The sequence below is a fragment of the Thunnus maccoyii genome, chromosome 19 (assembly GCF_910596095.1).
Source record: "Thunnus maccoyii chromosome 19, fThuMac1.1, whole genome shotgun sequence".
In the NCBI taxonomy this organism is placed as follows: Eukaryota; Metazoa; Chordata; class Actinopteri; order Scombriformes; family Scombridae; genus Thunnus; species Thunnus maccoyii.
This window is the reverse complement of record NC_056551.1, coordinates 10,313,753-10,339,705: the sequence shown is the minus strand read 5'-3', so window position 1 is coordinate 10,339,705 and position 25,953 is coordinate 10,313,753. Positions and strand designations below refer to the sequence as shown.

Sequence of the window (25,953 nt, the reverse complement as noted above, 5' to 3'; positions counted from 1 at the left end):
TCTTTCAACAAGTGTGCTAAATAAAGTAGCTATGACTCAAAGTGACTCACATCTAAATCACTTTCCTCCGCATTTCGGCACACACACACTCATACACATACATGTCTTTCTATACTTATGAGGACCCTCATTGACATAATGCATTCCCCAGCCCCTAACCTTAACCATCACAACTAAATGCCTAACCCTTATACTGACTGAAAGCCAAGTCTTTGAAAGACCAGCCAAAACATCCTCACAATGCAGAAACATCCTCACCACCAATGGTTTCAAACTAAAATCAGTCCTCACAGAGATAGCAATACAACCCCACCCACGCACACAAATACACACACTCATGCACACACTCAAACAAAGAGTCTAAGGTGTCCCCAAACAAAGGTAGCAGCTGGTCCCAGCATCACATTGCACATTTTAAGAGAGAAATATCAAATATCTGAAGAGGTGCCTCTGGGAAGTGTGATGGGATACACACACACACACACACACACACACACACACACACACACACACACACACACGAAAACACACAGTCATGTTTCCATCACTTCAGAGGACATTACATTGACTTACATTTAGGGCTCTAACCCTAACTTACATACACTGACTCTAACTCTAACCCTTACATTAATTTCCTGTAGACTTATCCTAACCTTAACCATAACCACCACATGCCTAACCCTAACCCTTACCCTAACCTTAACATAACCTTAAACTAACCTTAAATTTAAACCAAGTCTTCACCCTAAAATGAATGATTTATGTTAAGAGGACTTTTTTTCTCCATAAGGGAGGCGTGTCCCCACAACATTAGGAATACCTGGACCATACACACACACAAACACACACACACACACACACACACAGACACACACAGAAAACAAAGTGCACTGTCTATCTGACAGTCTCTTTCTGAGCCTCTCTCTGTCTGAAACTCTGGCCTTCTTCTACAGCCCTTTGCTCTCTTTCTGTTCTTATGTAACTGGCTCATAAATAGAAAATGGATGTGTCACTCAATTACTGTATTTATATTGGAAATGGGACTAAAAGCTCGGGCCAAGGTTTATACCAGAGCCCACACAGTGTTTTAGTCCTTCTTCCATTAACTTTATTTTTCCTCTAGTATAAAAAAACAGAGTGACTCACTTATCTCAGCCATACAGGTGGATAATGTGGTGGGATTTCTGCTCTTTTTTTAATAGCAACTCAAATATCAGTAGATCTGTATCAAACTGCTGAAATGTACCAACATGTGTCATGTGTTGACTCATGTGTTGGCACATGTTTCGGCGCATGTTGGCACAGGATACAAAGGTGAGGAAGGAAGGATGGGAAGCATGGAGAGGAAACGAAGGTTGAGGGAAGCAGATGTGTCTCTCTGTTGTCTTTTCTTTCTTAATAATGATAATAATAACTTTATTTACATAGCACCTTTAAAAACAGAGTTTACAAAGTGCTTCGACAGACAAAACAAAAGCAGGATACTCAAAAAAGCAATAAAACAACAGAAAGTCAAACAGCAAGGCCAAAACAAAACAAAAACAAGACAAAGTTAAGATAAAGTTAAGACAAGAAGACAAAAGTTGCAAAAACACAGTAGAGAAGACAAAAGACATTGAAAGATAAAAAGACAGTAAGAAAGATTTTTTAAAAAAGACAGTAAAAAGATGACATCACATAACATCAAGTCTATGAAAATTGGTTTTGAGAAGTGATTTAACATGTTCAGTTGCACGCAGCAAAGTGTTGGTGACACGCTAAGAAGCAGGGACCTGTGAGGCTTGTCCACCCAGCTGTGAGATTTGTTTTTTGTTTTTTTAGCTGCTGCTGGAGTTAAATCGGTCCCAATCCTCCATCTCTTCCTGGTCTGCTCTGTTTGCTGTTATCCTCAGCCAGGTGGTTCCTGTTCTCTACCTTGTATTATACCACTTTCATAGCACTGGGCACTGCTCTGAGAGAGTCACCAACACATCTGTGAACTGTTGTCTGCTAAATATTTGAATACTATACCACTTGTTTTTTTTAGAAAAGGATGGAAAACATCTTTGACCTTGTCTCATACTGCAACTTAAGACCATATTTGCACACCGATATTCACCTGAAAAGGTTTGCAGGCTGAAATGTTATTTGATAGAGAAATTTCCTTTTATCTGACAATTAGGGTGATTTTGTCAGTTATTATAACATTTTTCTTACAAACTTTTTGTGCTTTATAATTAGCCATCATAATGTAGAACTGCACGCACACAAACAAATATGGTGGTTCAAAGTTGAACCAGGAAATAGCTCTGTAAAATCCAAAATAAATTGATTGCTTGATTGAACAAATATTACACCTTTTTTAGGGCTGCATTATCAATAAATCTGTTGATTATTTTCACGATTCATTGATTCATTTGTCATCAATGACGTCATGAGTCAATTGTTCTATAAAATGTCAGAAAATGGTGAAAAATGTTACCCAAGGTGCAACCTAAAATGTCCTAAAAATGATCTTAAAACAGTCCACAACCCAAAAATACTCAGTTAACTCTCACAGAGGACTAAAGAAACCAGAAAATATTCACATTAAAGAAGCTGGAAGCAGAGAATTTGGGTATTTTTTCTTAAAAAAGTAGTTGGCAATTCAGTTCCTGTTGAGTGACTAATCGTTGCAGCTGGTGTCCTGGTGGCCTAATCATCCAACACAATGACAAAAAAATCGCAGCGTCTCCAATTTGAGTCTGGCCGGACACCTTTGTTGCATGTCATTTCTTCCTCTCACCCTGTATTTCCTGTCACCTCTCTGTTGTCTGTATAAGATAAGCAAAAACTGATTATGCATTCAAGTAAGAGACTATGGTTTTTTTCATCTGTTTATTTCCATATGGTTCCAAATGATTATAAAATATCTGCAGGAGTTTATAGGCAATAACACTTTATGCACAACGTTTTAGATAAGACTAAGTAGTTTTAAGTAGAAAAGAAAACTAATTTCCATTCATGAACTTCTCCTACTTCTCCTATGCAGAGAAAAGATGAATGAGTGTGGATGCTCAGTATAAACATTGTTTTACTCTCTTGTCTGCTAGTTTAGCTTTAAAGACTTTTCCAGCCTAAAAGACAAGACGCTAATCCTCTCAGCGTGGGATCCAGGCTCATTAAAACACACCAGCACTCTCGTCATGAGAGGACCCGTCACCGGCTGAACTGTGACCTATTTTGGGTGTGACCCCTGCATTTAAGAAACCAGGCTGCAGAGTCTATTATTCAACATCCTGGGAACTAAAACTAAACACAGCACTCCTCTCATGTGCCAAGCCAACTTTGAATCAGCAGGCGAAGAAAGGCCCTTATGTTTTCTTTCAACATTTTAATGGACCAAACTCTCTCGAGCTGCAGCTTAACAGCACATTTGAGTATGTGTGTGTGTAATTGTGTGTGTTTGTGTGTGTGTAGTGGTGGTAGGTTAGAGGGTGGAGGGGTTCAGGATACAGACAGGGGAGTGTGTCCTGCAGTTTGAACAATCACACCCAAACTTCCACTTTACCTCAATGAGCCACCGGCTATTTCCCTTCCTTTAACCTCTTGTTCCTTTTTACTTCGTCTCTCTCCTTGGTTTTAGCAATTTTGCAAACTCACTTTTCCTTCCTACTCTTCACATCAATGTTTTACTTCTGTGTTTCTATCTCTCTCTGCGGGTCCATTCATTTCAGTTCAGTGGGTGCTTTATTGCCATCAGTGATGGAAAAGTGGAAAGTAACCAATTACAGGTACCATTGTTACTGTAAATTAATAGCTTTTTTATGTTTTTGAAAACACTTTAAAATCCTTAATATGTACTTTCACTTAAGTATATGGATTTTTGATTAAAGCCACTACTGTATGTGTTGAATTTGACAATATCAGACTTTGGCATCCCCCAGTGGTAGTATAAAAAATGACACTGTGGCAGACAGTAATGCACGTTGCATTGCCCATTGGAGGGTGACATGTCAGAGTGGGAGGGAGGATGTAGATTTGACCCAAACACTTGAACGTTAAACATTAATATTACTATAATTACTATTGATCTTCACATACTTTTGATCTCTTTTTATTTAATTAAATACTCTGATAGTGCGGCGTTGCCCAGATCAGAGTTAACGTGATGTTGCCTTGTAATGTTGAGGGTGTGGAATACAATGCAACGTCACAGATTTCCATCCATTCATTATTTATACCTATTTTACTTTTGCAGGGTTGTGGGGGGATGGAGTCAATCCCATATCTCAGAGAGCAGTAGCACTCAGTTTTGTCTGAAAAAGGGCAAAGAACTGCTGTGGCAATGGATGCTATAGAGTGTGACAAAAATCATAATAAAGTAACTGTATTCATAATTAATTAACTCAAGTAAGTGAGTTTACTGTTAAATACTTAAGTTGAACTTACAGTACTGCCAGCAGTTCTTTTGCTATGGCCGAATCAGGAGGGATTTTCTATTTATTGCTTTGAACATTTTTTTTCCTCATGAAGAACAATCTGTGAGAAACCTTTCTTATAAGAAAACATATTTATCATTTTGAAACATGAGTAAAATACAGAGCAGTTGGTGTGCAGGATGTAGTTGTACTTTTGCAGCCAGGATACTATATTGGCCCTTTAACCTTTGACAGTAAGAGTGAGATCCAGCCTCAGTCTCCATGAACACAAATAACACACAATCTGCTGTGCCTTCTTCTCTCCCTCTCTGTCTCAGGATGTGTTATGACACCTCCCCCATGTGTTCATGTTTGGTACTGAGCACTACACCATCCAGGTCTTCTGTGTTTGAGGGGAGGATCTGTGGGTGGAGTTTCACCTCGCTGTGCTCTGCTCACTAGTACAGGTACATTTTTTTAAAAGGCTGTAATCCAAATCCAGCAAAGCAAGTAGAGACCGTCTGGAAGTAGTCAGCGGTAGAAATGACATGCAGAGCCACTGCTGTACATTAAAGACAATGGACGGTACAGTCAGGCAACCAGATGTTGCTCTTAACTGAGTGCAAGTTTGATTTTAAACTAACGATGGGGAGTTTTGTGGCTGATCTGTTTCTGCTCCTGCTGCTTTCCACAGGACAAGTTTATGGAGGTAAGGTGCTGCAGAGGAGAGAAAATCACTTCTTCTCCTAACTGTGAACAATTATGCTACAACATTACTTTTTAATCATTTCTTGCACCACTACAATAGAACTGGTACAACTGTAAAAAAAAAAAAAAAAAAAAAAGGTTTTTCCTTAAAAAGCATGTAAAAAATACTGTATAGTTTTAAGGGTTGTTAGTGTAAATTTATTTAACTTCACTTTTAACATTCACACTGAAACTGTGGTTGTGGTTCTATAAATTCCAGCTCTTTATAGTGATTAGACACAGGAGATAATGATAACGTTGACGCAATAGCAATATCCTTGTTAGCACCACCTTTGATTAAGTTTAAATGTGTCTGTGACAGTTGGCAGCTTATTGTTTAATCCATTTAATATTATGAGTAGACATATGGCAATACGCTGTTGGATTATATTTTAGTTGAATGCTTGCTCTTACTTATCTCATTTACAAGGATGTATGTACCTGATCTGATGCCACACCGCTTGCCAAATGCCCTCCTATATAATTTAAAGTTTGATTTATATAATATGTTCACTCTTCTGATAATCCTCACATAAAACAATTGAGAACAACTCAGACAAGTCAGGATTATCATTAAAAAGTTGCTCCTTGCTCTTCCCTTGAAAACATTTTGGTGAATTCAGCAGCAGCCTTAATGAACTTTTTACAGAGATGTTGCAGTACAACACCTCTTATTAACTCTAAATAACTGCCGCTAAAATATCAACACTCACTAAGAATTTAAAGGTTGCAGGAAAAAAACCTGAATTGGCCATCAGCAGAAAGTTCCCCACATTTCTATACTATTCTTATACCTGCTAATTCATTCGAAGTGTGTCTGTGACTGTAGGAAGATTACTAATAATCCAATGTTCAGTGGCATCATAGAAGCAGATTAGATATAGATGGACAGACATGAGTTACACTGACAGTGGGCTTATAGGCTTTATGCAGAGCGGCATGCTGGGCCGGTCTGCTGACTGAGTGCTTCTCACTGGGATCTGTCTTATAACAAATATTTTTTTGGCAAGCTGCCCATTTCAAAACCATGCCGCAAATGGATTCAAAGACAACATAATAATAAGATATTACAGTAAAGTATTTATGACAAATGAGATCGATTGCAAATGATAAATTTAAAAAAAATAATGATGAAAGATGGAACGCAGAAGAACAGATATAAAAGAATAGAAACAATATATTTTTCTAATGTTTTCTATCAATTTGGCAAATTTGTACAAAAAGGAAAGTCTGTTATTTATATTTTATGTGCTGCTCAAATAAGAACCATGTTTACTTTATGTCTGCCTTGTAAAGCACTTTGTAATTGCTCATTTTGATAAGTGCTATATAAATAAACTTTATTATTATTGTTATTATTATTACTCAACTGCAATTCAACCAAATTAACCAAAAATAAATGATACCTAAATTCAACAGCAGAATTTGATCCATAACGTAACAAAACAATCAAAGTTAGAAGTTAATTTCCAATGTTGGCAGACTTGGGCAGATGCTTTAACCTGCTGCAAGAAAAACAGTATTTAGAGACTGAATACTTTGTTAAATGGTTGGATTTTCCTACAGGTAAAAGGTAAAAGTCTACCTTGTTTTGATTAATTTATTCATATTCATAAAAATGTCTTGACTTCAGTTTTTCTCATTTTTCTCATGTTTTGTGGATCTGTTTTTTAATTTGAATCATTTAGATATTTTCTTTTTGTGTGTTCAGTTGTACTGCCATTACATACTGCTGTACTGTTTGATTTATAGGGTTTTTAGAGTGTCCACCCATCCCCAACCAACCACACACACACACACACACACACACACAAACATTTCCCTGACCTCTATTTTCTGTGTGTTACGGTTTCCACAAATGGACGGTCATTTTGCCAGAGTGCTTCAGTACCGATGCTTTGTAGGTCAAATCGATTGAAATCAAGACTGCTTTACTGTTCACAGATGATGTGGTGGGTACACTGGCCTCACGACTGAATGATACATTTCAATTACATATTAAAAGGTGTTTATACCACGCAATAAAGGGTAAGTTTTTTTAATGGTATGTATTTAATACCAAGTTCAAGCTCTGCCCCCTAAACTTTAAACCAACTAATGACATTATTTGTGCTTCCAGAGCTGCTCTGCCCCATTGAGTGATGTTTGTAAAACTAAAAGTCCAATCTGTGTCATTTGGGTCAACAGTGAAGTCTAATTAGCATCAGAACATTTCCAGGATGCATTAGTCGTCATTAATTGAATTCGGATAGCAGGTGTAAAAGGCAGAGTAGACACCACATTGGCAAGCCAGTCAATACAGCAAATTGTCTGTACTGGGCCTTTGCTCACCAAATGTTCATTCATTTTTTGTGTGTTAGGAGTTACTGTTATATACAGATAACCAAAGAAAAACAGATAATACCAGATGATGAAGTTTGAATTATAAATGGTATGGTGGTATGGTTCATGGTATGGTGTCCACCCACTGCATGTCAGCATATTAATGACATTGTTTCGCAATACTGCAACTACATATTTGTGTGAAATTCTCTCGTTGGTATTGATAAATCCGGTATACCCCCCACAGACACACACTTTTTTAAATTATTATTACTTTATGCCAAACTACTAATTCAACTCAGCTTCTCTGTTTCCTTTTACATTGTCACAGTGTCATTCTACGGTGATGGCTACATCCACCTGCGGACAATGGAGTCGTCCATTCAGACGTTGCTCCATGTACGATTTCGAACCTCCAGTCAGGCAGGGCTGCTATTTTTGGCAGCAGGACGCAGAGACTTTTTGCTGCTGGAGCTGATCTCTGGGCGCCTGCAGGTAGGCCATTAGGATAACACACATTAGCACAACAAGCAAACAAACAACACAAATGCATTAAATGTTCATTTTAATGGACCCAAACATTATGAGAGGAAGTGTATCAATTTGTACTTTGGCAAGGGAAAGACGATTTAAATTTTAGTAATATGGCTACAGATGAGACAAAGTCAAATCTTTCTAGAGGCTCTCTCATAAAGATGCCTCACACCTTTAAAACGAGAAAATATTTGTCCCTTGGGCTGTTTTAGCTTGTATATGTTGGCATTTACTATCCTGAGGAGAGCCAGAGAGAAGACTGCATGCACACAGCTTGGTGTCAGATTGCTTGCAGAGTGAAAAAAAAATAAACCCCCCTGGCACTGACTTCATTTCAGAACAAGTTTCTTCATGACTAAGGTTAAGAGGGAAGACCACAACAGTTTAATGGAAGCTTCAAGTATAAGGCGAGGGAGCTGCTCATGAAAGAGTTTGGTTATATTTGTGTTTGGGGAATAATCTGATCTACAGTCAACCAATCTCATCACAATGTAATACATGCTTTTATGTGTTTTGTTCCTTTTTCTTGCCACTCTTTCTTTTACAAATTAAAGTTTGAATTTGGCCATAAAAACAGAAATTTGTCAAACTTTCATGTGTCTTGGTTATCCACCCCTTCTTGTCTCCACTGTCCCCGCACAGGTACGCCTGGACCTGGGCTCAGGTGAACGTTCGCTGCGCTCAGAAAAGGGCATCCATCTTAGTGACCTGGGGTGGCACTCCATGGAGCTAACTCATGACCGCCATAATGTCACTATGACTGTGGACCGAAACTCTCACACCAGCCTCCGTATGCCAGGACCAGATTTGGAGCTCAGGGTCGAGGACGGCCTTTTTGTTGGCGGGACAGTCGAGCTGAACAATCCGTATCTTCTCAACATCTCCACTGGGTTTAGAGGTTGCATAGATGAAGCTGTGTTCAATGAACATAATCTGCTGTCCAGCCTGAGGCCGTATTCTGGGTACAAGAGCATCCATGAGGTATCTCTGGGCTGTAGTGCGCAGTTTTCTGCGACAGAAGAGGATTCTGTCAGTTTTTTCAGCTCCAAAGCCTTCATCACTCTACCACCATGGGAAGTACCTCAAGAGGGGTTATTTGAATGTGAGCTGCACCCCTCTGCGAGAGAAGAAGATGGTATAGTCCTGTACAGCTCCGGCAACCAGGGAGGTTTTGTTGCTATAGAGATCAGAGATGGTCACCTGGTGGCAACGGTTGGAAATGGAGATGGGAGTAAAACTGAGCTGCATTCCTTAACACATGTCCATGGCAACTTCACCTGGTATCCCATCCAGCTGCACCTGCTACCCCACAGCATCCAGCTGAAGGTGGGCGAGGAATTGGTCAAGGCCAAACTGAGTCTGGAGCTCCAAGTCATCCAGCTCAAAGGGCCTCTCTTCCTGGGAGGGCTAGATGAACAAGTGCGTGGAGAAGTGAGGCAAGCTGGGTTGATGTCCACTGCAGCTGGGGGGCAAATGACTGGAGGAGGAGGCTCGTTTAAAGGCTGCCTCCGAAACATTAGGGTGAACACTCAGAGAACAGGCCTCCCTCATGCTGTTGTCACTAAGGACATCACTTTGGGCTGCAAGACAGGACAAGCTCCAGATGCAATGACCACCACTAGCCCAACAGATGGTCCTGAGTTTGATATTACAACCACACAACCACTGAGCAACAACAGTGATAGAAAGAAGAACTCCAACTTTCTGTTGTTGAGGAAGTTAGAGGTAGCGGAGGGAAGCCGGGCACCCTTGGAGCCCAAACACATAAAGGTAGGACTGGTTGTCACTGGCTGTCACTTTTAGTCATTTGGCAAACGGTTCTTACACATTAATGCCAATAACAATAAGGTGGAGGTGTGTAGTTTTCATATGTCACCATTGATATATATAAGTCTCTGTTTGCACTTCCTTCCAGGTGAATCTTGATTTCCGGAAGTTGGGCATCCATCCATCCCAGTTTAAGTTCCGTATTGAGGAGCAGCCTGTCCATGGCCAGCTCCGCCTGGACCTGAGTCCAGACCCAGATGGGATGCTGGAAGAAGGGCAGGAGAGGACTATCACAATGGGATCAGAAGAGAAGGACCGGACTTTCAGTATGCTCGACCTGTGGCAGGGCCGAGTGATGTATGTTCACAGTGGGTCAGAGGACCAGCAAGACTTCTTCATGTTTTCAGTCTTCTCCAGCAATAAGAAGGAGCTTCCTGTGTTGCTGAAGGGCAACCATCTGCACCGTTTTGATATCAGCATCAGTCCTGTTAATGATGCACCTGTGCTCAGCCTGCCAGAGGGAAACCTTTTCACTCTGGTGGAGAACTCCAAACGACCGGTAGGTACAGCAGATTGCCCGGATGGTATGTACATGTTTTTGATGCACAAGAAGAAGAATAAGAAGTTGAAAGTTAATACAACCACAATGTTCCCAGCTTACAACAGATGTGTTGAGAGTGTCGGACCCTGACAGCAGTCCTGCAGACCTGGTGTTCAGCTCCCTGGGAAACCTCAACACTGAGGCCGGACACCTTGAGCACCAGGATTACCCCGGCAGGTTGGTGCTATGGCTCGTGAGGCTTTACAGTGCCTCGCAAATCTTCTTACAACCAGTCAGTGAGGGCTAGTGGAGAGGTTGCTGCAGTTTTAAAAATAATGCAATCTATATCTGGATTAAACAAAATGTTCCATGCAAAATTGCATTATGAAATGAAGGTTAGTGGAACAGAAGCTAGCTGTGTGTTGTGTTGAATCCATTGTTACCTAGCTAGAAAGTGATATTCTTCATATCAAGAAAGAATATCTTCTTCATCTATAAATACTGGACCTGACAACTTTATCAAAAGGATCAATACAATTATGTCAGACATCTGATATGAGCTTGTCACATTTCACATACAGTCAAAGCCACTATTATTAACTTGTTGCACCTGGCTACGTAGCCAAAATGGTTGCTGCTATTACAGCAGTTTAAATTCACATTTGATTATCACTTCTGTTCACTATTGTCTCTGGGTGGACCAGGACCTTCTGTTGAAGTTATAGATTACCTCTAAACATGCACAACAGTTCTTTATATGCACAGAACACAACTGTTGTCGCAGGTTATGTAGATATATACTAATCAAGGTGATACTGCTCATTTATTCATCATTATATTCTGGCAACTAAATGTCTGATTTCTCTTTCTGAAAGCAGTCCTTCCTATTGTTGCTCATGAGCTCAATTGAACCTCAAGTGTGACTAGTGTGTGGTGACACACTGGCCACATTATCATCTTCACTGCTCTGTTGCTAATCCTGATCTCCAATCTCCTTTTGCAGCATCAGACAAACAAAGTAGAGTAAGAGACAAAAAACAGCATTGAAGTTAACAGTGTTGCATCTATTTTCCAGGGCCGTTAACTTGTTCTCCCTGCATGATCTGGAGGAGGGTAAGATCAGCTTTGTCCACACTGGGGTCCCCACCTCTAGGCTGGCACTCAGAGTCAGCGATGGGCATAAGGTAATGTAGTAGCCTGCCTAAGACACTATAAACACATAAAATGGAACACAGAGTATGTGAGTTATATTGTTGGTTTAATTGTTTTACTGCAACAAGTTTGTTTCTTTCTTTTCTGCAGCTGAGCAACACAGTAGTTTTGAGGATTATGGCGGTAGTGCTAGAACACAAACTGGTGAATAATACTGGACTAGAGGTGAACCAAGGTGGGGCTTCGTTCATCACCACCAGTCATCTTGCAGTACAAGTTAATGTGGCCGATCAGGCAGTGGAAATCCGCTATGATGTTACAGAGTTGCCACAATACGGTGAACTCCAGCGGTTGCACTCAAGTGGCGAATGGAAGCCGACAACTTTCTTCTCTCAGAAACTTCTAGAAAAAGAGCGGATCCGATACCTTAGCACGTACCACGGCCTTCAGACTCAGAACAACATCACTGATCAGTTCAAATGTAAAATCACTATTGATTCCCTAGCAACTGAAGAGGTTGTTTTCCCCATTGTGGTACGCTGGATCCACTTCAAGGTCACGCGAAGCAAGATGGAGGTCAACGGTGTTCAGAAGGCTATTGTCACTCCAGAGGACCTCCATGTGATTTCTAAGGGCATCAAACTCAATGAGAGTGACCTCTTCTTCAGGCTCCTAACAGTGCCAAAGAAAGGTCAGCTTTTCCTCAACAACAAAGTTCTTCAAAAGAACTCAACCTTCAGCCAGAAAAACATCACAGATAACTTGGTGAAGTATGAACTTCTCAACAGGCTGCATGATGACACAAGAGACACATTCAGCTTCCAGGTGTTTTCGACACACGCCAACTCGACAACTTATGACTTCAGACTCAACATCAAAGCCGAGTCGAATGCCATCACCGTTGTAAACAAAGGCCTTTCAGTCCTGGAAGGAGGGAGTAAAGTCATCACCAAAGATATCCTGTTCACTCACACAGCAAGTAACCGGGAGGTCCAGTACAGCATTACTGTGAGCCCAAGGCACGGGCACATAAGGAGGATCAACCTCTCCAACTCATCTGCCATAAATGACAACATTGTGACATTCACAAACCAGGATATCATTGAGGAAAGGATCATGTACGTTCACGATGACAGCGAGACCAAGCAGGATTCCTTCACTTTTCAAATCGCAGTTTACAAACCGCACAAACTCACCAGCAAGAAGGAGGAAGCCGAACACACCTTCAATATCTCTGTCCAGCTCATCAATGATCAGAGACCTGTCAGGGTTGTCAATAAAGTTTTCCATGTGGCCCGTGATGGGCAGAGGTTAGTGACATTGAATGACCTCTGTTTCCAGGACAACGACTCTGACTTTGAGGACGACTGGTTGGTGTACACACGGAGAGGGATTCCAATGGGAGAGCTGGTGTTGGCCAGTGATACTGGACACAAACTGTACGAGTTCACACAGCGGGACCTCGAGCAGGTTAGCGTAACTTATCTGTGAAGATTCTTGGTCATCCAGGTGGTAGAATATTAAAAACCACTGAGTCAAAGTTATATGGATTTTCTGTTTTAGTTCTCAGATGTTTGTGTGTCATAATGTCAACAACCCACATGTGTCTCTCAGTGTTTGAATAATCCAAAAATAGGTTTAAAGGCCTGGCAACTTCCCGGTAGAACTCAAGAAGCCTCTTGAATGAGTTGTCTGACCATGACTAAAGGCAAATGTGCTTACACAAATTGTTACGAATGACTACACTTGAATTCTGGGCAAAGAGGGATGGGACATGATGAATTGTACAAATGGGGATAAGGGTGCACACTCTCCCACAGTCTGTTCCAAGCAGCAGCTACAACAGCTTGAGGCTGAAGCAAATGCCCAAGTACCCTCAAGTGCAATGCTACCAACAACTGCTAGATGCTGGCTTCAAAAAGTCCCTGGCTCCCATTGACTCCCATTCAAAAAGTTTCAACTTCTCTCTGGAAATACTCAGTCACTCGTGTTTTTAAAATAAGTCATTATGGTCTCAATTGCTAAATCTGGGCCTTCTAATAAGTGTGCTGGTGGTCATTTTGGAAATTATTGCTCTGATAATAAGAGTTGAAAACTTAAAACAGGATTTCTGTTGTGTGGGTGTTGACTGACAGCTGTGATTATGAGTTTGCTCACCTGCTGCTCTCCTGGCTCAAATTGAGTTTGACTGTTGTCACAACATCACACCTTGCTACGTCCTCACTATGTTTATCTTTATCCAGTCTATAGTCTGTCCTTAAAGGCATTGATATTTTGCACTTGGTTGTATAGTCAAAAAGTGATGAAGTAAGAGAGCTTTACAGAAAAGTTCAAATCCTTCATAATTTCTCACCTTTGCACACCTGACCAATTGCAGTGCAAAGTGGGTCTGCTTGTAAAATTGCTGGTTTCAGCAAGCTACAAAAATTGTACCCCTCCCCCACCCCCCAGACAAGCACTACTTCATTTGAAGCACGCTCACACCTTAAAACAGCAAATCCAACTCTCTTTGACCTCTGGGTACTCTGTTAGATTCTTATTTAAAGAGTAATATCAGTGTGTTTTTTTTCCAATTTGTAAATGTATTAAAATTACACATGCTGATGTTTTCTCCTCACCTGTCATTCTCTTCTCTTCTTTCCTCTCAGAAAAAGGTGTTGTTTGTCCACAGAGGAGTCAGTTTTGGGCGTTTTGTGCTTTTTGTATCAGATGGAAAACATTATGTTTCCACACTACTGGAGGTGATAATATCTCAAAGCTTTATGTATTTTATTTTAAATTTCTTTTTTCTAGGTACATTACTGTAAATGTGTCAGTGTTAGCCAAGTAGCTCATTTTCAACTGTAGTCCCTTAGCCATGATAAATTACTCATTAAAATAACAATAATACAGACAACATGTGAAAAACAAGAGAAAGCGGGAAAGACACAAAAGTGGCAAAACAAATTAATAGATAGAAAAGTAGCATTACGCATAGTAGGAAATAGCAAGCAGTCAACATTAATTCATCAAGTTGTGATTGTTTGTTTCATATAATGTTTTCATGTTAATTATTAGTAATACAGCTTCTTCTACAAATGATTTGCTTGTAATTAAATATCATTAGGAATTTTCCCTGACACAGCAAAATAGATTCAGTGTCTGCTTTGTGTGATCCAAAAATTTTAAAAAGTAATGAGTCCGCTTACTGCTGTTGTAAATAATTCATCTCTTCCTCTGTTGTGTAACTGGCTGCTGCAGGTGATGGCCCAGGATCCTTACCTGCAGGTGGAGAACAACACAGGCCTCATGGTCCAGCGAGGTGGGATCACGACCCTTACCTCTGCTAACCTCAGCGTCTTCAGCAACCTCGACCTCCGAGACCCACAGGAAGTGACATTTGAGGTCTTCCTTCCACCTAAACACGGTGTTCTTTGCTTTAATGATGGATCTCCTGACACTGTGACGGAAGCAGATGCAATTTCGATATTCACCCAGCGAGATTTGGTGGCAGGGCGCCTGGCATATCACCACGACAGCAGCCATGAGTTGTCGGATGTGTTCAATGTTACAGCAAGAGCAAGGGAGAGGAACACAGAGAGGCAATCGGACAAGGGGAGGAGGGAGGTACATCTGGACATCGGAGTATCTGTAAAAATCTTCCTGGAGAGTCACCAGAGGCCGCCAACAGTCATAAGTAACAATCCAGTGGTGGTGGCAGAGGGACACAATGTCTCCATAAGCAGGGAACATTTAGAGGTAAGGTTCTGAAATTGCAAATAAGTCACTGGCATCTAGGACTTGGCAGTATATCAGGGTTTATTGTTAATATCTGTGACTGTGATCATATTGTGGAATATTATGTAACAGATTGCTGTCAAAGTTTTATAGTTTTTTTTTCCCTGAATGAAATACTTGAGAACTGAAAATGTTTCACTTCCTTGTATGGAGTCGGGTGACGTATGTCATCTTTTGCATTCTCTACAGTACATCCTGTATCATCTTCAAGGATTGTGTAATAATGGGGCCTGAATTTACAAAACTGAAATATTTGCAATATGTGCTTACTTTCTATACAGGTGGTTCATGATGACAGCCAGCCCTCAGAGATAGTTTTTACTGTCCAAAGTCCTCCCACCCTGGGCTTCATTCAGAAGTTATCCTCTGAGGACAAGCAGCGAAACAACAATGGAGAACAGCAGCACCTCTATCAGGTACAACCAACTTTACAACCAGCTTTTAACCCAACTTTTGTTAGGTGTCAAGTTAACTAAGTGGAGCAGAATCCTCCACTATGTTCACCAGCTACCTGCTATCTTTATCTGGCTGTAGTCTGGTGCTGAGCAGGTAGCTTACAGTACGTTTATCAGAGAGTAGAGATACATTTGCTCCTAAGGTTTTATAATGACATGAACAATGACTTTAAAAATGCTTGACTTGATACTCATCAAGGGGAAAAAAGACAGTTGGTATTTATGCCTGAGACCTTTGTCACCCCCTCACACTGTAGCTTTACTGTGTCAAAGGATTCAAAGTAAAACAGCACTTAATTGTCTGTCTGCACCGTCCCACCCTTCAGGGCTTCAGAAAGAAGCCAACAACCTCCTTCACTCAGGAGGACATCAACCAGGGATTTATAGTCTACCATCAACAGGCTAAAGGAAACACCAACGACTCTGTTTTGTTGGAGGCAACCAATGGAGTCACAAAGGTTGGACCTGTCAGGCTGGAGATTGATATCATCCCTATCCTGCTTCCTCTAAAGGTACAGAGTGTGATGATGTATGTATGTAAGATGAGCCTGGTCTACTGAGTTGTAAATGAGCATAATGTCTTAAAAAGGAGAGAATTGCATGAAAATAAACAGAAATTCATGAAAGGATTACACAAAGGCGATCCGAGTGAACAACCGTCAATCTAGTCAATCAGTGCTTTCTTCTGCTGGTTGATTCTGTAGGTGTCTGACTTGATCCTCGATGAGGGGTCGTCCCTGCCACTGACCCCTAACATCATCAAGGTCACCAATCATCACTTCTCAGGGATGAACTTCCTGTACCAGATCATTGTTCCACCACGACACGGACACCTGGAGCATAGCCGGATCCCAGGGATGCCCATCACTGCTTTCACACACACTGAGGTTTGACTGAGCAATCAAATGTGCACATGTAAACCACCACATTCACACAGAGGGAAATGTTAGATATTTTGGTTTGAACTCTTTTTCTTTTTAAAGGGGTAATTGAGAAGATGTAGGAAGTGTTTAGGTGCGATCCGATGAAGGGTTTAGCCATTAGTTATGCATATTACTCAAAGCAATACTTACAGTGGGAGAGCAACAGTGTTAGGTTTGTGATATTGAATTAAAAACTCAGCTTAATAAACCTTTTTCCTTGAGTGCATCTTAAGGAAAGTGATGCTTAATTATTTGGAAATCACACATAATATCTGACTGCTTTTCAATCACCTCATGAATCTTCTCTGTTTCCAGGTGGAGCGCGAGTACATCTCCTATATCCACGACGGCAGCGAGACATTGAGCGACAACTTCACCATAGTGGCCAATCAGACGGAAATCAGGAAGCATAGTCTGCCCTGCACTGTTCACATCAACGTCACACCTGTCAATGATGAGACTCCTGTTGTTACAACTAACCGAGGTCTGAAGGTGGGAAGTGAGGATATACAGTCGTAGGACACGTTCGTAGGAAGTAGACATGATGGTTATTTTTAGCCCAAATGATTCCCTCATCCCCTGGTTCCCTCATCTCTTCTGAGTAAATAGGCATACTTCTGATTAATTTTTGTTTTAGAAAAAGTGGAAGTGTACACAATCTGAAAGTTTTGAAATGACAAAACCACTTAAGAGGTCTTAATCTATGCTCTGAAACATCCTAACCAGCTTCTTTGAAAAGGCAGTCTCTGGGAATTATGCACACATTGCATACTATGTACTGATGCTGTTTGAAATTAGGCAATATTAGTTTATATTAGTTTATTTTGGATATATCAGTATCAACATATATATTGGCTTATACTATAAATTTCAGTACAGAAATGCCATTGTCGTGACTCTTTATTATTGCCAAGTATGCTAATGCAACACAACAGTTAAAGCAATGCTTTGACAATTTGGGAAATCTGTTTATTTGCTTTCTTACCAAGAGTTAGATGAGAAGATTGATACCACTCTCACAACAGAGTGGTATCGATCTTCTCCTCTAACTCTTGGCAACAAAGTGGATAAACGTATTTCCCACAATGTCAAACTAGTATTTTATAGCTAAATTTAATAGCTTTCTGTCCTTTCCTTTAATCTTTCCTCTTGTTTCTTCAGGTGTGGATGGCATCGGTTACAGAAATCTCTGTAGATGATCTCAGCGCAGAGGACTTGGACACTCCATCTGACGAGCTGGAGTTCATCGTCACACCACCCAGCAACGGCCACCTAGCCCTGAAGAGCGCCCCCTCCAGACACATCCTTAACTTCACCCAGAATCACATAGAAACTGGACAACTGGTGTTTGTGCACAGTGGTGAGAATAGCAAAAAGGGCAGATTAGAGTTAGTTTTTAAGTAGAGCATATTATTATATTCTCTTAATTGTTATATGTTTATGCAGCCCTAGAGTAGCAGATCAGTCTAGAATAAATGTAAGAATGGATGAATGAATTCTTGTTGTCTCTCTTCTTGTGTAGGTGCATCGTCTGGTGGCTTTCACTTCCAGGTGAATGACGGCGTCAACTTTGCCCCTCGCCAGATCTTCAGCACAACTGCCCATTCTCTGGTTCTTACCCTGCAGAGAAACCATCCCATGGAGGTTTACCCAGGTATAACAGCTCACTCAGCTTCACCAAAGCACCCTCATTAAAATCTCTGTATCTGCTTCTCTTCTAACATGAAAAGGAAAGCTATTTAAATATAGTGCAGTTGCCACTGGGTGGCATCGCAACTCTAAGCCTTAGACTGGTGCATTATGTTACAGCCTACATAAACAGATTACAGTGCCTTTGTGCCCAATCAGTGCCAGGCTGATAGTGCCACTGTATGAGAGTTAAGTGGTTTTAACCTGTAAACATACTTATCAGTAGTCCTACTGGTCAAGGTTACATAAGTGAAGCCGTTATTCAGATTTTTTACTGATAACATTCAACTGTTTTTTTGGCTTGCTTGTGGTGATAAAGATGTTAACCTGTAAAATTAACCTACTGTACAACTCTACATGATCACATTTAATATAATATGTGTTCAGATAATTCAGAATTCTCTAATGCATTTTGAGAACAACAAAGGTCTTACATTATTATATATTTTTTATTGATGAAAACCAGGTTTTCAAAATCTGTAGTTCAATTACACTCTCCTGACGTCCTCCCGAACATCTTAAGATATTTTACTGGCTGTCTTGTAGTTGAATAATATTTAATATTTAGTGGGTCCTGGCATTACTTGGGATTTACCTTATTATGAATAAAATTTGTGTTGGTTTCAGCCATTTCTGCACACTAGTTAAATTTTCTTAAATTGAATTGTCCCAAGCAGATACTGCAGTTACAGCTCAAAAACACATAAAATATTTGCTTCTTGTCGGCCAAGTTTGGAGGATGACAAGTTTGTTTGAAATAAGTCAGTCATTTTCCAATTAATCAATTTATTCATTTATTTTATCCCTCACTGTTAGTCCATCAGGCCTTTTGTTGCTGTTTGTAAATTTGACAAAGTCCACAAACACCGCAGTTAACCAGGATCCCTCGCTGCCTCCTCTCTGCTCTTGTGAGCTTCTCCTCTCTCTCACTGTGTCGTTGTTCCCTTTAAAGGCTCTGTGACACCAATCTCTGAGCAGGAGCTCAAGGTGTCAACCAACGACATCCACGACATCAGAAGAAACCACTCTGTGGTGTTTGCAGTGACTGCTCCTCCTAAACTCGGCCGTCTGGTCCAACGTATGCCCGACAACTCTACACGAAACATTTCTACATTCACACAGAGCATGGTAAGGATATGTGTGTCTGTTTGTGTGTTACAGTAGATTGTGTAATCGATTACAGGTGCTTATATATTTTGTGTCTTTTGTTTACTTCTCTAATAAAGTGATTGCTTTTCCTTCCTGTTTACCTCTTCATCTCTCTCTCAGGTGAATGATGGAGTTATCCTGTACGATCAGAACAAGCCAGAGTCAGTGGGATGGTCGGCTTCAGACTCTTTCTCTTTCACCGTGTCCTCTCCTCCTGCTTTCCTTCATCCACACGTCTTCACCATCTTAATCTCCTACCAGGCCAACGAACATCACGACAACCCTCAACACAAGACTAGACTCCTGAACAACGCAGGTACTGTGCAAATCTAAAATACTACCCTAAATCCAGTCTTGATATTATTGCTTGCCTGAGACATGTGTCAATGTGAATTTATGATGTCTAAATTATGATTTCCTTCCATTTTGATTAAAGTTGGTTTTGTTTTTCATATTTAACTCCCTCCCATTCAAAACCATGTCTTTTGAATTATTATTTTATTCTTTATTTCAAATGTTCTGCATTTACCTAATTATTCAAACATTTGAAAATAGCAGCACAACTTCCGCTAGATATAAAATCAGGCTATATACTTTCAGGAGGATAAATGCTCTTTTTACCAGGAAGAATACGAGTTTGAGAGGGCCACACATGCTGTTTGTATCCGTCTTTCAGGTGCCGTGGTGGCAGAGGGAGGCAGGGTGACGATTGACAGGTCTAAACTTGATGCCTCCAATCTCCTGAGGAGAGTCCCTGAGCCCCACCGGAAAGGCCACCACATCCTTTACCGTGTGATTTCTCTGCCGCGCCACGGGGCTCTGTCTATACAAGGGCACAACCTCACCAGGTGCCAGGCTCCTTTCTTGATGTCTCAATAAATGTTGTAGAAACAAACATTGAAATCAAAACCTTTTAATTTTATGTTCTCATCTTTCCTCAGGGATCAACCAGATTTCTCCCAGGTCACCCTGAACAAGTTTGGCATCACATACATCCATGATGACTCTGAGACCAGGAGTGACAGCTTCACTTTCCGGGCCTGGGTGGCTCCTTTGGATCTCTCCTCCTCTTCCTCTTCGTCTTCTTTGTCTGCTTTTTCCTCTGATTCCTCCTCCTCCTCCTCCTCCTCCTCCTCCTCATCATCATCCTCCTCCTCTTCCTCCTCCTCCTTTTCTCCTCTCTACTCAGTCTCATCATTCGACATGGTTTCTCACCGGCGCGCCAAGGACAGGCTGACAGTGACGGAGATGTTTAACATCACAGTGACACCAGTCAACGACCAGCCACCACTAATCAGGAACAGAGCCCCAAGTATGAAGGTCGTAGTCGGAGAGAGAGTTGTACTTGGACCAGACAATCTGCAGGTGGGCCAGTGCAAAGTGAACAGGTGTATCTTCTAGTAGGACTGCACAGTTATGGTCAAAATATATATTTTTACTTTATCTTTTCTTAGTTTGAGATCATAATTTTCATAATGTTTGTTTATCCTTTATACAGATGTTTTTTTTCTCTACAGTTTATGCAGAACATCAATATCATACCAGACCATACCATGTTACATACATAGATACCATGTTATAGAATTCATGATTGTGATCATTCCCCCTGGACTGTTATCACTAAGATGTCACCATTATACCAACAAACATTTCTGTTATTGACATTAATCCTAAAACACAGTGCTTGATCTATCGATAAGATATGTTGTCTTTGAATCTTATTCCCTTTAAAGTCTTGCATAATCATAAACACAATCTACATGTATAGGTTGAGGATCATGACACCCCTCCAGAGGAGCTGCATTACCTTGTGATTAGTAAGCCCAATAATGGCTACCTGACGTTGGGCGAAAGGCCAGAGCCGGTGACTTCTTTCACCCAGTACGACGTCAACCACGGCAGGCTGCATTTTACACAGCAGGTGAAGAACCAGCTCTAATTCTTTTTGTTTGTGTGTGTGTGCATTAGGGATGTCCATCTGAAGCCCCTATGTGTGTAATTTTTTATGTGATCAGCATCTGATGGTGAAAGGTTTTGCTTGTTGACAAATGAGCATGCATTGAAGCCATTGGGGCCTTATAAAATCCCACACATGGGGGCTTTAAATTCAGTTTTTTATTCCCCACTGTGTTGTGCTGTGTGTCATTCACCACAGACGTTTAAGCTGCAAAATTATAGTCTTACATGCCAGGGAAAGTGCACTTCCACTCAGAGCTTCTTAAAGACAGCCTCTGCAAAACATAGGCTTTAGGTAATTTTGATGTACTTCCCCTGATTTCCAGATATCTGTTGATTTCCATTCATTTCAGTGTGATGTGGAAAACAACTTGCAGAGATTTAAAACTTGCTCAAAATGTGTAACCCATTAGTAGGGCTCTTTCTTTTCAGCAAAGTTAGGTTGTTGTTATTTAATAATACAATTGACAGGGAGGGGCTGTTTAAAATGTTTTTCTGTTCTTTCCAACTTCCTTCCTGTGTTCCCTCCGTCAGGGTGAGCCTTCAACAGGAGTTTTCTACTTCAATGTAACTGATGGCCATCACCGTCCACTCTACAAACTATTTAGTTTGGAGGTGATTAAGCCCTCTGTCTCCATGGTGAACAACACAGGCCTGTCATTTGTTCAAGGCAGGACCGCTGTGGTCCTGACAACCAACCAGTTCGCAGCTCAAACAAATGGCCGCAGCCAAGCCAACATCACATACACAGTCACCACACACCCTCGACACGGACGCATTGCTATCAACGACCAGGAGGTCACGACCTTCTGTCATGAGGACCTCCAGCTTGGCCGTGTTGTCTACCACATGACTGATCTAAGCGAATCAGAGGACAGCTTCCAAATTTCAGTGTCGGCCTCGTCGCCCAGTGTTGAATACGGAAATGTAACTGCACAGACAGTGAATGTAACTGTGCGGCCTCTGATCTACCTGAGGGAGCCAGTACGAGTGCCCAGTGGTATCGCTGTGAAACTGGGTAAAGCCATGATGGATGCTTCTGAGCTGGCAAGAATCAGCAGGGTCGACCCAGTCTTTCAGGTTCTTTCTCCACCAAAACATGGCAAACTAGTCAAGGTAAAGCTGTTTATTGTCATCTTTTGATACAGTTTAAAGGACCATTTTTCATGGCATGCCAAGTTTTTAGGTTGTTTTCCTCCTTTACAGTTTTACATTAACTTCTGTACAAAATTAATTCATTTTTTGTTAAGCTAACTAAAATTATCACCACATGATAATACTGTGAAGAGTTTGTTGAAAAACCAAATTCAAGCGCTTGTGAGAAATCCAACTTCAAGGGTAAATTCAGAACAGTATGCAGTCAATAAAAGATTAGAAAGATGAATATAACCTTGGTGACTTGTGTCACTGATAACATAATTGTCTGTGCGTGTATGCATTTGCAGATGACCTATGATCCTAACCGAGCATCAGAAATCCTGAAGTCGTTTACGTTCCGCGATGTGGTGCAAGGCCGGGTCGCCATTGAGGAAACTCTCAGCGACAGCGACAACCAGCTTCTCAAAAACAAATCAGCGCTCACAACCGCTCGAGGCCACACCCCTGCCTTACCTCTCAACGATTCGTTCATCTTCCTGCTGAAGGCTGGAAACGTCCAACCAGCGAAGGGTGAGCTTCACTTCACCATCTTACCCCACCACCAGATGCATCATGGTTCGACTGGTTTAAATAAAGCAAATGGTGCAAGTCGTGAACACACAACGACCCGTCTGCCGCAACACAACAGGACTACTACAGGAGGAGGAAGAGGAGGGGGACGAGGTGGCTCCACGACACACAGTGACATTGTGTCACATAAGCACCACAACAGGACTCAGCACAAGCTGAGGCCTCACAACCGCTGGGCGAACCACACTCGCAATGGAAGTCATGGGGGAAGATCGGGGAGCAGTGTAGAGGGAGCTGGAGGGGGTCACAGTTATATCCCACATCCTCTCATTCCTCCTGACCTGGTGAAACACGGTCCATCAAACCCTCCTGACAACATCCACCCGCTTCATGTGGAGGTCCTCCCTCGCCCTGCCTCCGACCCTCTCCTCATCATCCTGCCGCTGCTGGCCTGTTTGCTTCTCATCATAATCCTCATAGTTTTGATTCTGGTGTTCCGTCATCGAAAGGAGAAACAGGCCCGCTTGCAGCTCTTCCAGGAGCTTGCTGCACTGTCGCCACCTACTGAGGGCAGCCCTTACCTGGGCCGGCCAGAGCGGAGCGTGGCTATACCCTCTGTGGTAGTCACCCCGCTTGGCACTGCAAGTTGCCCTACTTCACCCAGGGTACCCATAAGTCCCAGAAGGAGGAGTCTGGCCCCTGGGATGACCTTCTGGGGTCCATTTGAAGCTGATGGTGATGAGAATATTAGAGGTGTGAACAGTAGTGAACGAGATAATGTAACTGGCTGTAATGTGCTCCCAGCTGTCACTGCAGGATTCAAGACCTCTGTGAGACCGAGGTCCCCTACTCCGACTCTTAAAGATGACCAGTACTGGGTCTAAAGAAAGTAATTTAAAGAAAAACTGTGCCTTAGAGGTGTATTTTGGTGTGAAGGATATAAATGATATTATGTGTACTCTCCAGGGCACATACATGTCATCTAGGGCACATCTGACCTGTTATGTACTTTTTAAGAAGAGGACAAAATTATGCACATTTGTCGAAGAAGTTCTTTTTTTTGAAGAAAATGAATGATGGCCAATCATATTTAAGTCAAATTACTGAACCAACTTGAACCAAACACCATCTTTGTTGTATTAACAATGTAATCACTATCTGTTATTAGACATGTATAAGGCATTACCCAGCTATGTAGGTGTGAGGAACTATTCAAAGTAAACAATCAGTTATTACTGCTTAAGAAGCTGTTTTTCATTGTCTTTTCAAGGTATTTTCAGTTTTTGCAAACATTTAATTGCAATGGTGTGACATGGGCACGACCACCATTGGTTCCTTCATGCAAAAATATCACTTTTGTATCCCACAGTCTTTGATTCTTCAAACAGTTGGTTTTAACTTCTCTAGCAGCAATCAATATAGAATTGTATTTTTGGAACTGTTGCAGAACAAGGAAGTGAAACATAGACTGTATTGCATTAACCGTAAATTTGATGTATTTTTGAATTAGCTCAAATATAGCTGGCAACTGACACCTCTCGCCTATAGTAACTGCACAGACTTTATAGTTACTTCATCAAAACATTGTATTTCAGATGGTAGATTATAGTGTTATAGTTTTGATTTGTTCATGTGACTCAAAGTACTGTAAGCTTCCAAAACCATACATGTTAACATTTTTTTTCCTTTGTCTGATACTGTTACAGCTCAAGGCTGTGAGCTGTCATGTGACTGCTTCTGATAGTCCACACTATTAACAATGATAGTGAAATGTAAAGACATACTGTAGCTTTCCTCAGTTCTCATCTTTTGAACCCTTTTATGCCTGCATCTGTTTGCCATGCACTGTGAAAGGTTTATTTTTAATAAACAATATTTCTTAAAGACTTTTGAATAGATATATGCAATCAGCACTGACAAAGAGGATCTAAATTCATGTTTTTTTGAGTCACAGTTGATTTTTTTGGGAAATGTTCTTGGTTTGTTAATGAACAACAGCAGCAAGCTTTCCATCTGTTGACAATCGGGATGAACAGTTTAATAGCTGAGTACTTAAAAGCTCAGTGTGTGACAATTACATAAGCCCCCTCTAGGTGTTACGTGACTTACAGAAGTAGGTCTCAGCCAGCAGAGCCAATCAATAACAAAAACAGAATGTTTTCACAGACTTTAGCCTGCCACCTAATCCAGATTATCAAGGCAACCTGATAAATTCCAGAAAGTGAGAAAATTTCCAGTATGTGGATTTTTGTCATAATTGCTGTTTTCAAGATCAATAGAGCCATTCAAGCTCAAAAGTTATTTTAAGTTAGTACATAAAACATGTTGCAGCAGCATGAGTAAATGAGCTGGAATAAACTATTAGCTGTGTTGCGCTCTGGTGGTTTCTCAACCTTTCCCTGTACTGTATATAAGATCTAGATTCATTCAAAAGATTCATGTGTATGTAAATGTTTCAGATTACCCCATGAACAGCTGGCAGGCACTCCTGCTCTGAGTTGTAAATCTTCATGGATTATGTGCCACATATAGTGAGCAAAACACCCTGATCTTTAGAACATCTTTATGGAGGAAAGGAATAAGCAGATTCTGAATAATCAGTAATAATTAACTAAAATGGTTATTCAAACACATTAAAGAAGAAAATGAAAACGAAGAGGAGAGGGGAAAGAGGCAGGTCTAAATAATGAAGGGCCTGCGGCTGCAGAAACCTGACCTGCAGTCTGTGAACTGTGGTGTCAGATATCAGGGACTGGACTGCTGCAAAAAACAAGCAATAACAGGCTTTTCGTCAGAAAAACTTTGCACTAGAAACACACTGAATACAGCTTTTTTTATACTAACTTCACTTAATTGAAAAGAGTGAGACAATCTGACATTATGATATAGATAAG

At 41.0% G+C, this 25,953-nt stretch overlaps 1 protein-coding gene across 6 annotated transcripts in view; it reads left to right on the top strand.

The window, feature by feature from the left end:
* LOC121885278 (chondroitin sulfate proteoglycan 4-like) overlaps positions 1-24,945 on the top strand; it is a 39,783-nt gene extending 14,838 nt beyond the window's left edge. For 4 of the 6 annotated variants that reach the window (XM_042394575.1, XM_042394576.1, XM_042394578.1 and 1 more), the window contains 22 exons: positions 4,718-4,846; positions 7,780-7,943; positions 8,625-9,752; positions 9,898-10,308; positions 10,406-10,527; positions 11,366-11,474; positions 11,593-12,912; positions 14,091-14,183; positions 14,683-15,180; positions 15,501-15,635; positions 16,001-16,186; positions 16,379-16,561; positions 16,913-17,089; positions 17,759-17,957; positions 18,120-18,251; positions 19,239-19,414; positions 19,556-19,751; positions 20,112-20,283; positions 20,377-20,800; positions 21,204-21,356; positions 21,926-22,507; positions 22,837-24,945. In XM_042394575.1, the coding sequence (XP_042250509.1) occupies positions 7,818-7,943; positions 8,625-9,752; positions 9,898-10,308; positions 10,406-10,527; positions 11,366-11,474; positions 11,593-12,912; positions 14,091-14,183; positions 14,683-15,180; positions 15,501-15,635; positions 16,001-16,186; positions 16,379-16,561; positions 16,913-17,089; positions 17,759-17,957; positions 18,120-18,251; positions 19,239-19,414; positions 19,556-19,751; positions 20,112-20,283; positions 20,377-20,800; positions 21,204-21,356; positions 21,926-22,507; positions 22,837-23,943 (7,629 nt within the window). In that variant the 5' untranslated portion in view covers positions 4,718-4,846; positions 7,780-7,817 and the 3' untranslated portion in view covers positions 23,944-24,945. Of the gene's footprint in view, positions 1-4,717; positions 4,847-4,880; positions 5,089-7,779; positions 7,944-8,394; positions 8,474-8,624; positions 9,753-9,897; positions 10,309-10,405; positions 10,528-11,365; positions 11,475-11,592; positions 12,913-14,090; positions 14,184-14,682; positions 15,181-15,500; positions 15,636-16,000; positions 16,187-16,378; positions 16,562-16,912; positions 17,090-17,758; positions 17,958-18,119; positions 18,252-19,238; positions 19,415-19,555; positions 19,752-20,111; positions 20,284-20,376; positions 20,801-21,203; positions 21,357-21,925; positions 22,508-22,836 lie in introns of those variants that run through there. The other 2 variants (XM_042394574.1, XM_042394580.1) reach the window with 2 other exon arrangements.
* The last annotated feature ends 1,008 nt before the right edge of the window (positions 24,946-25,953 follow it).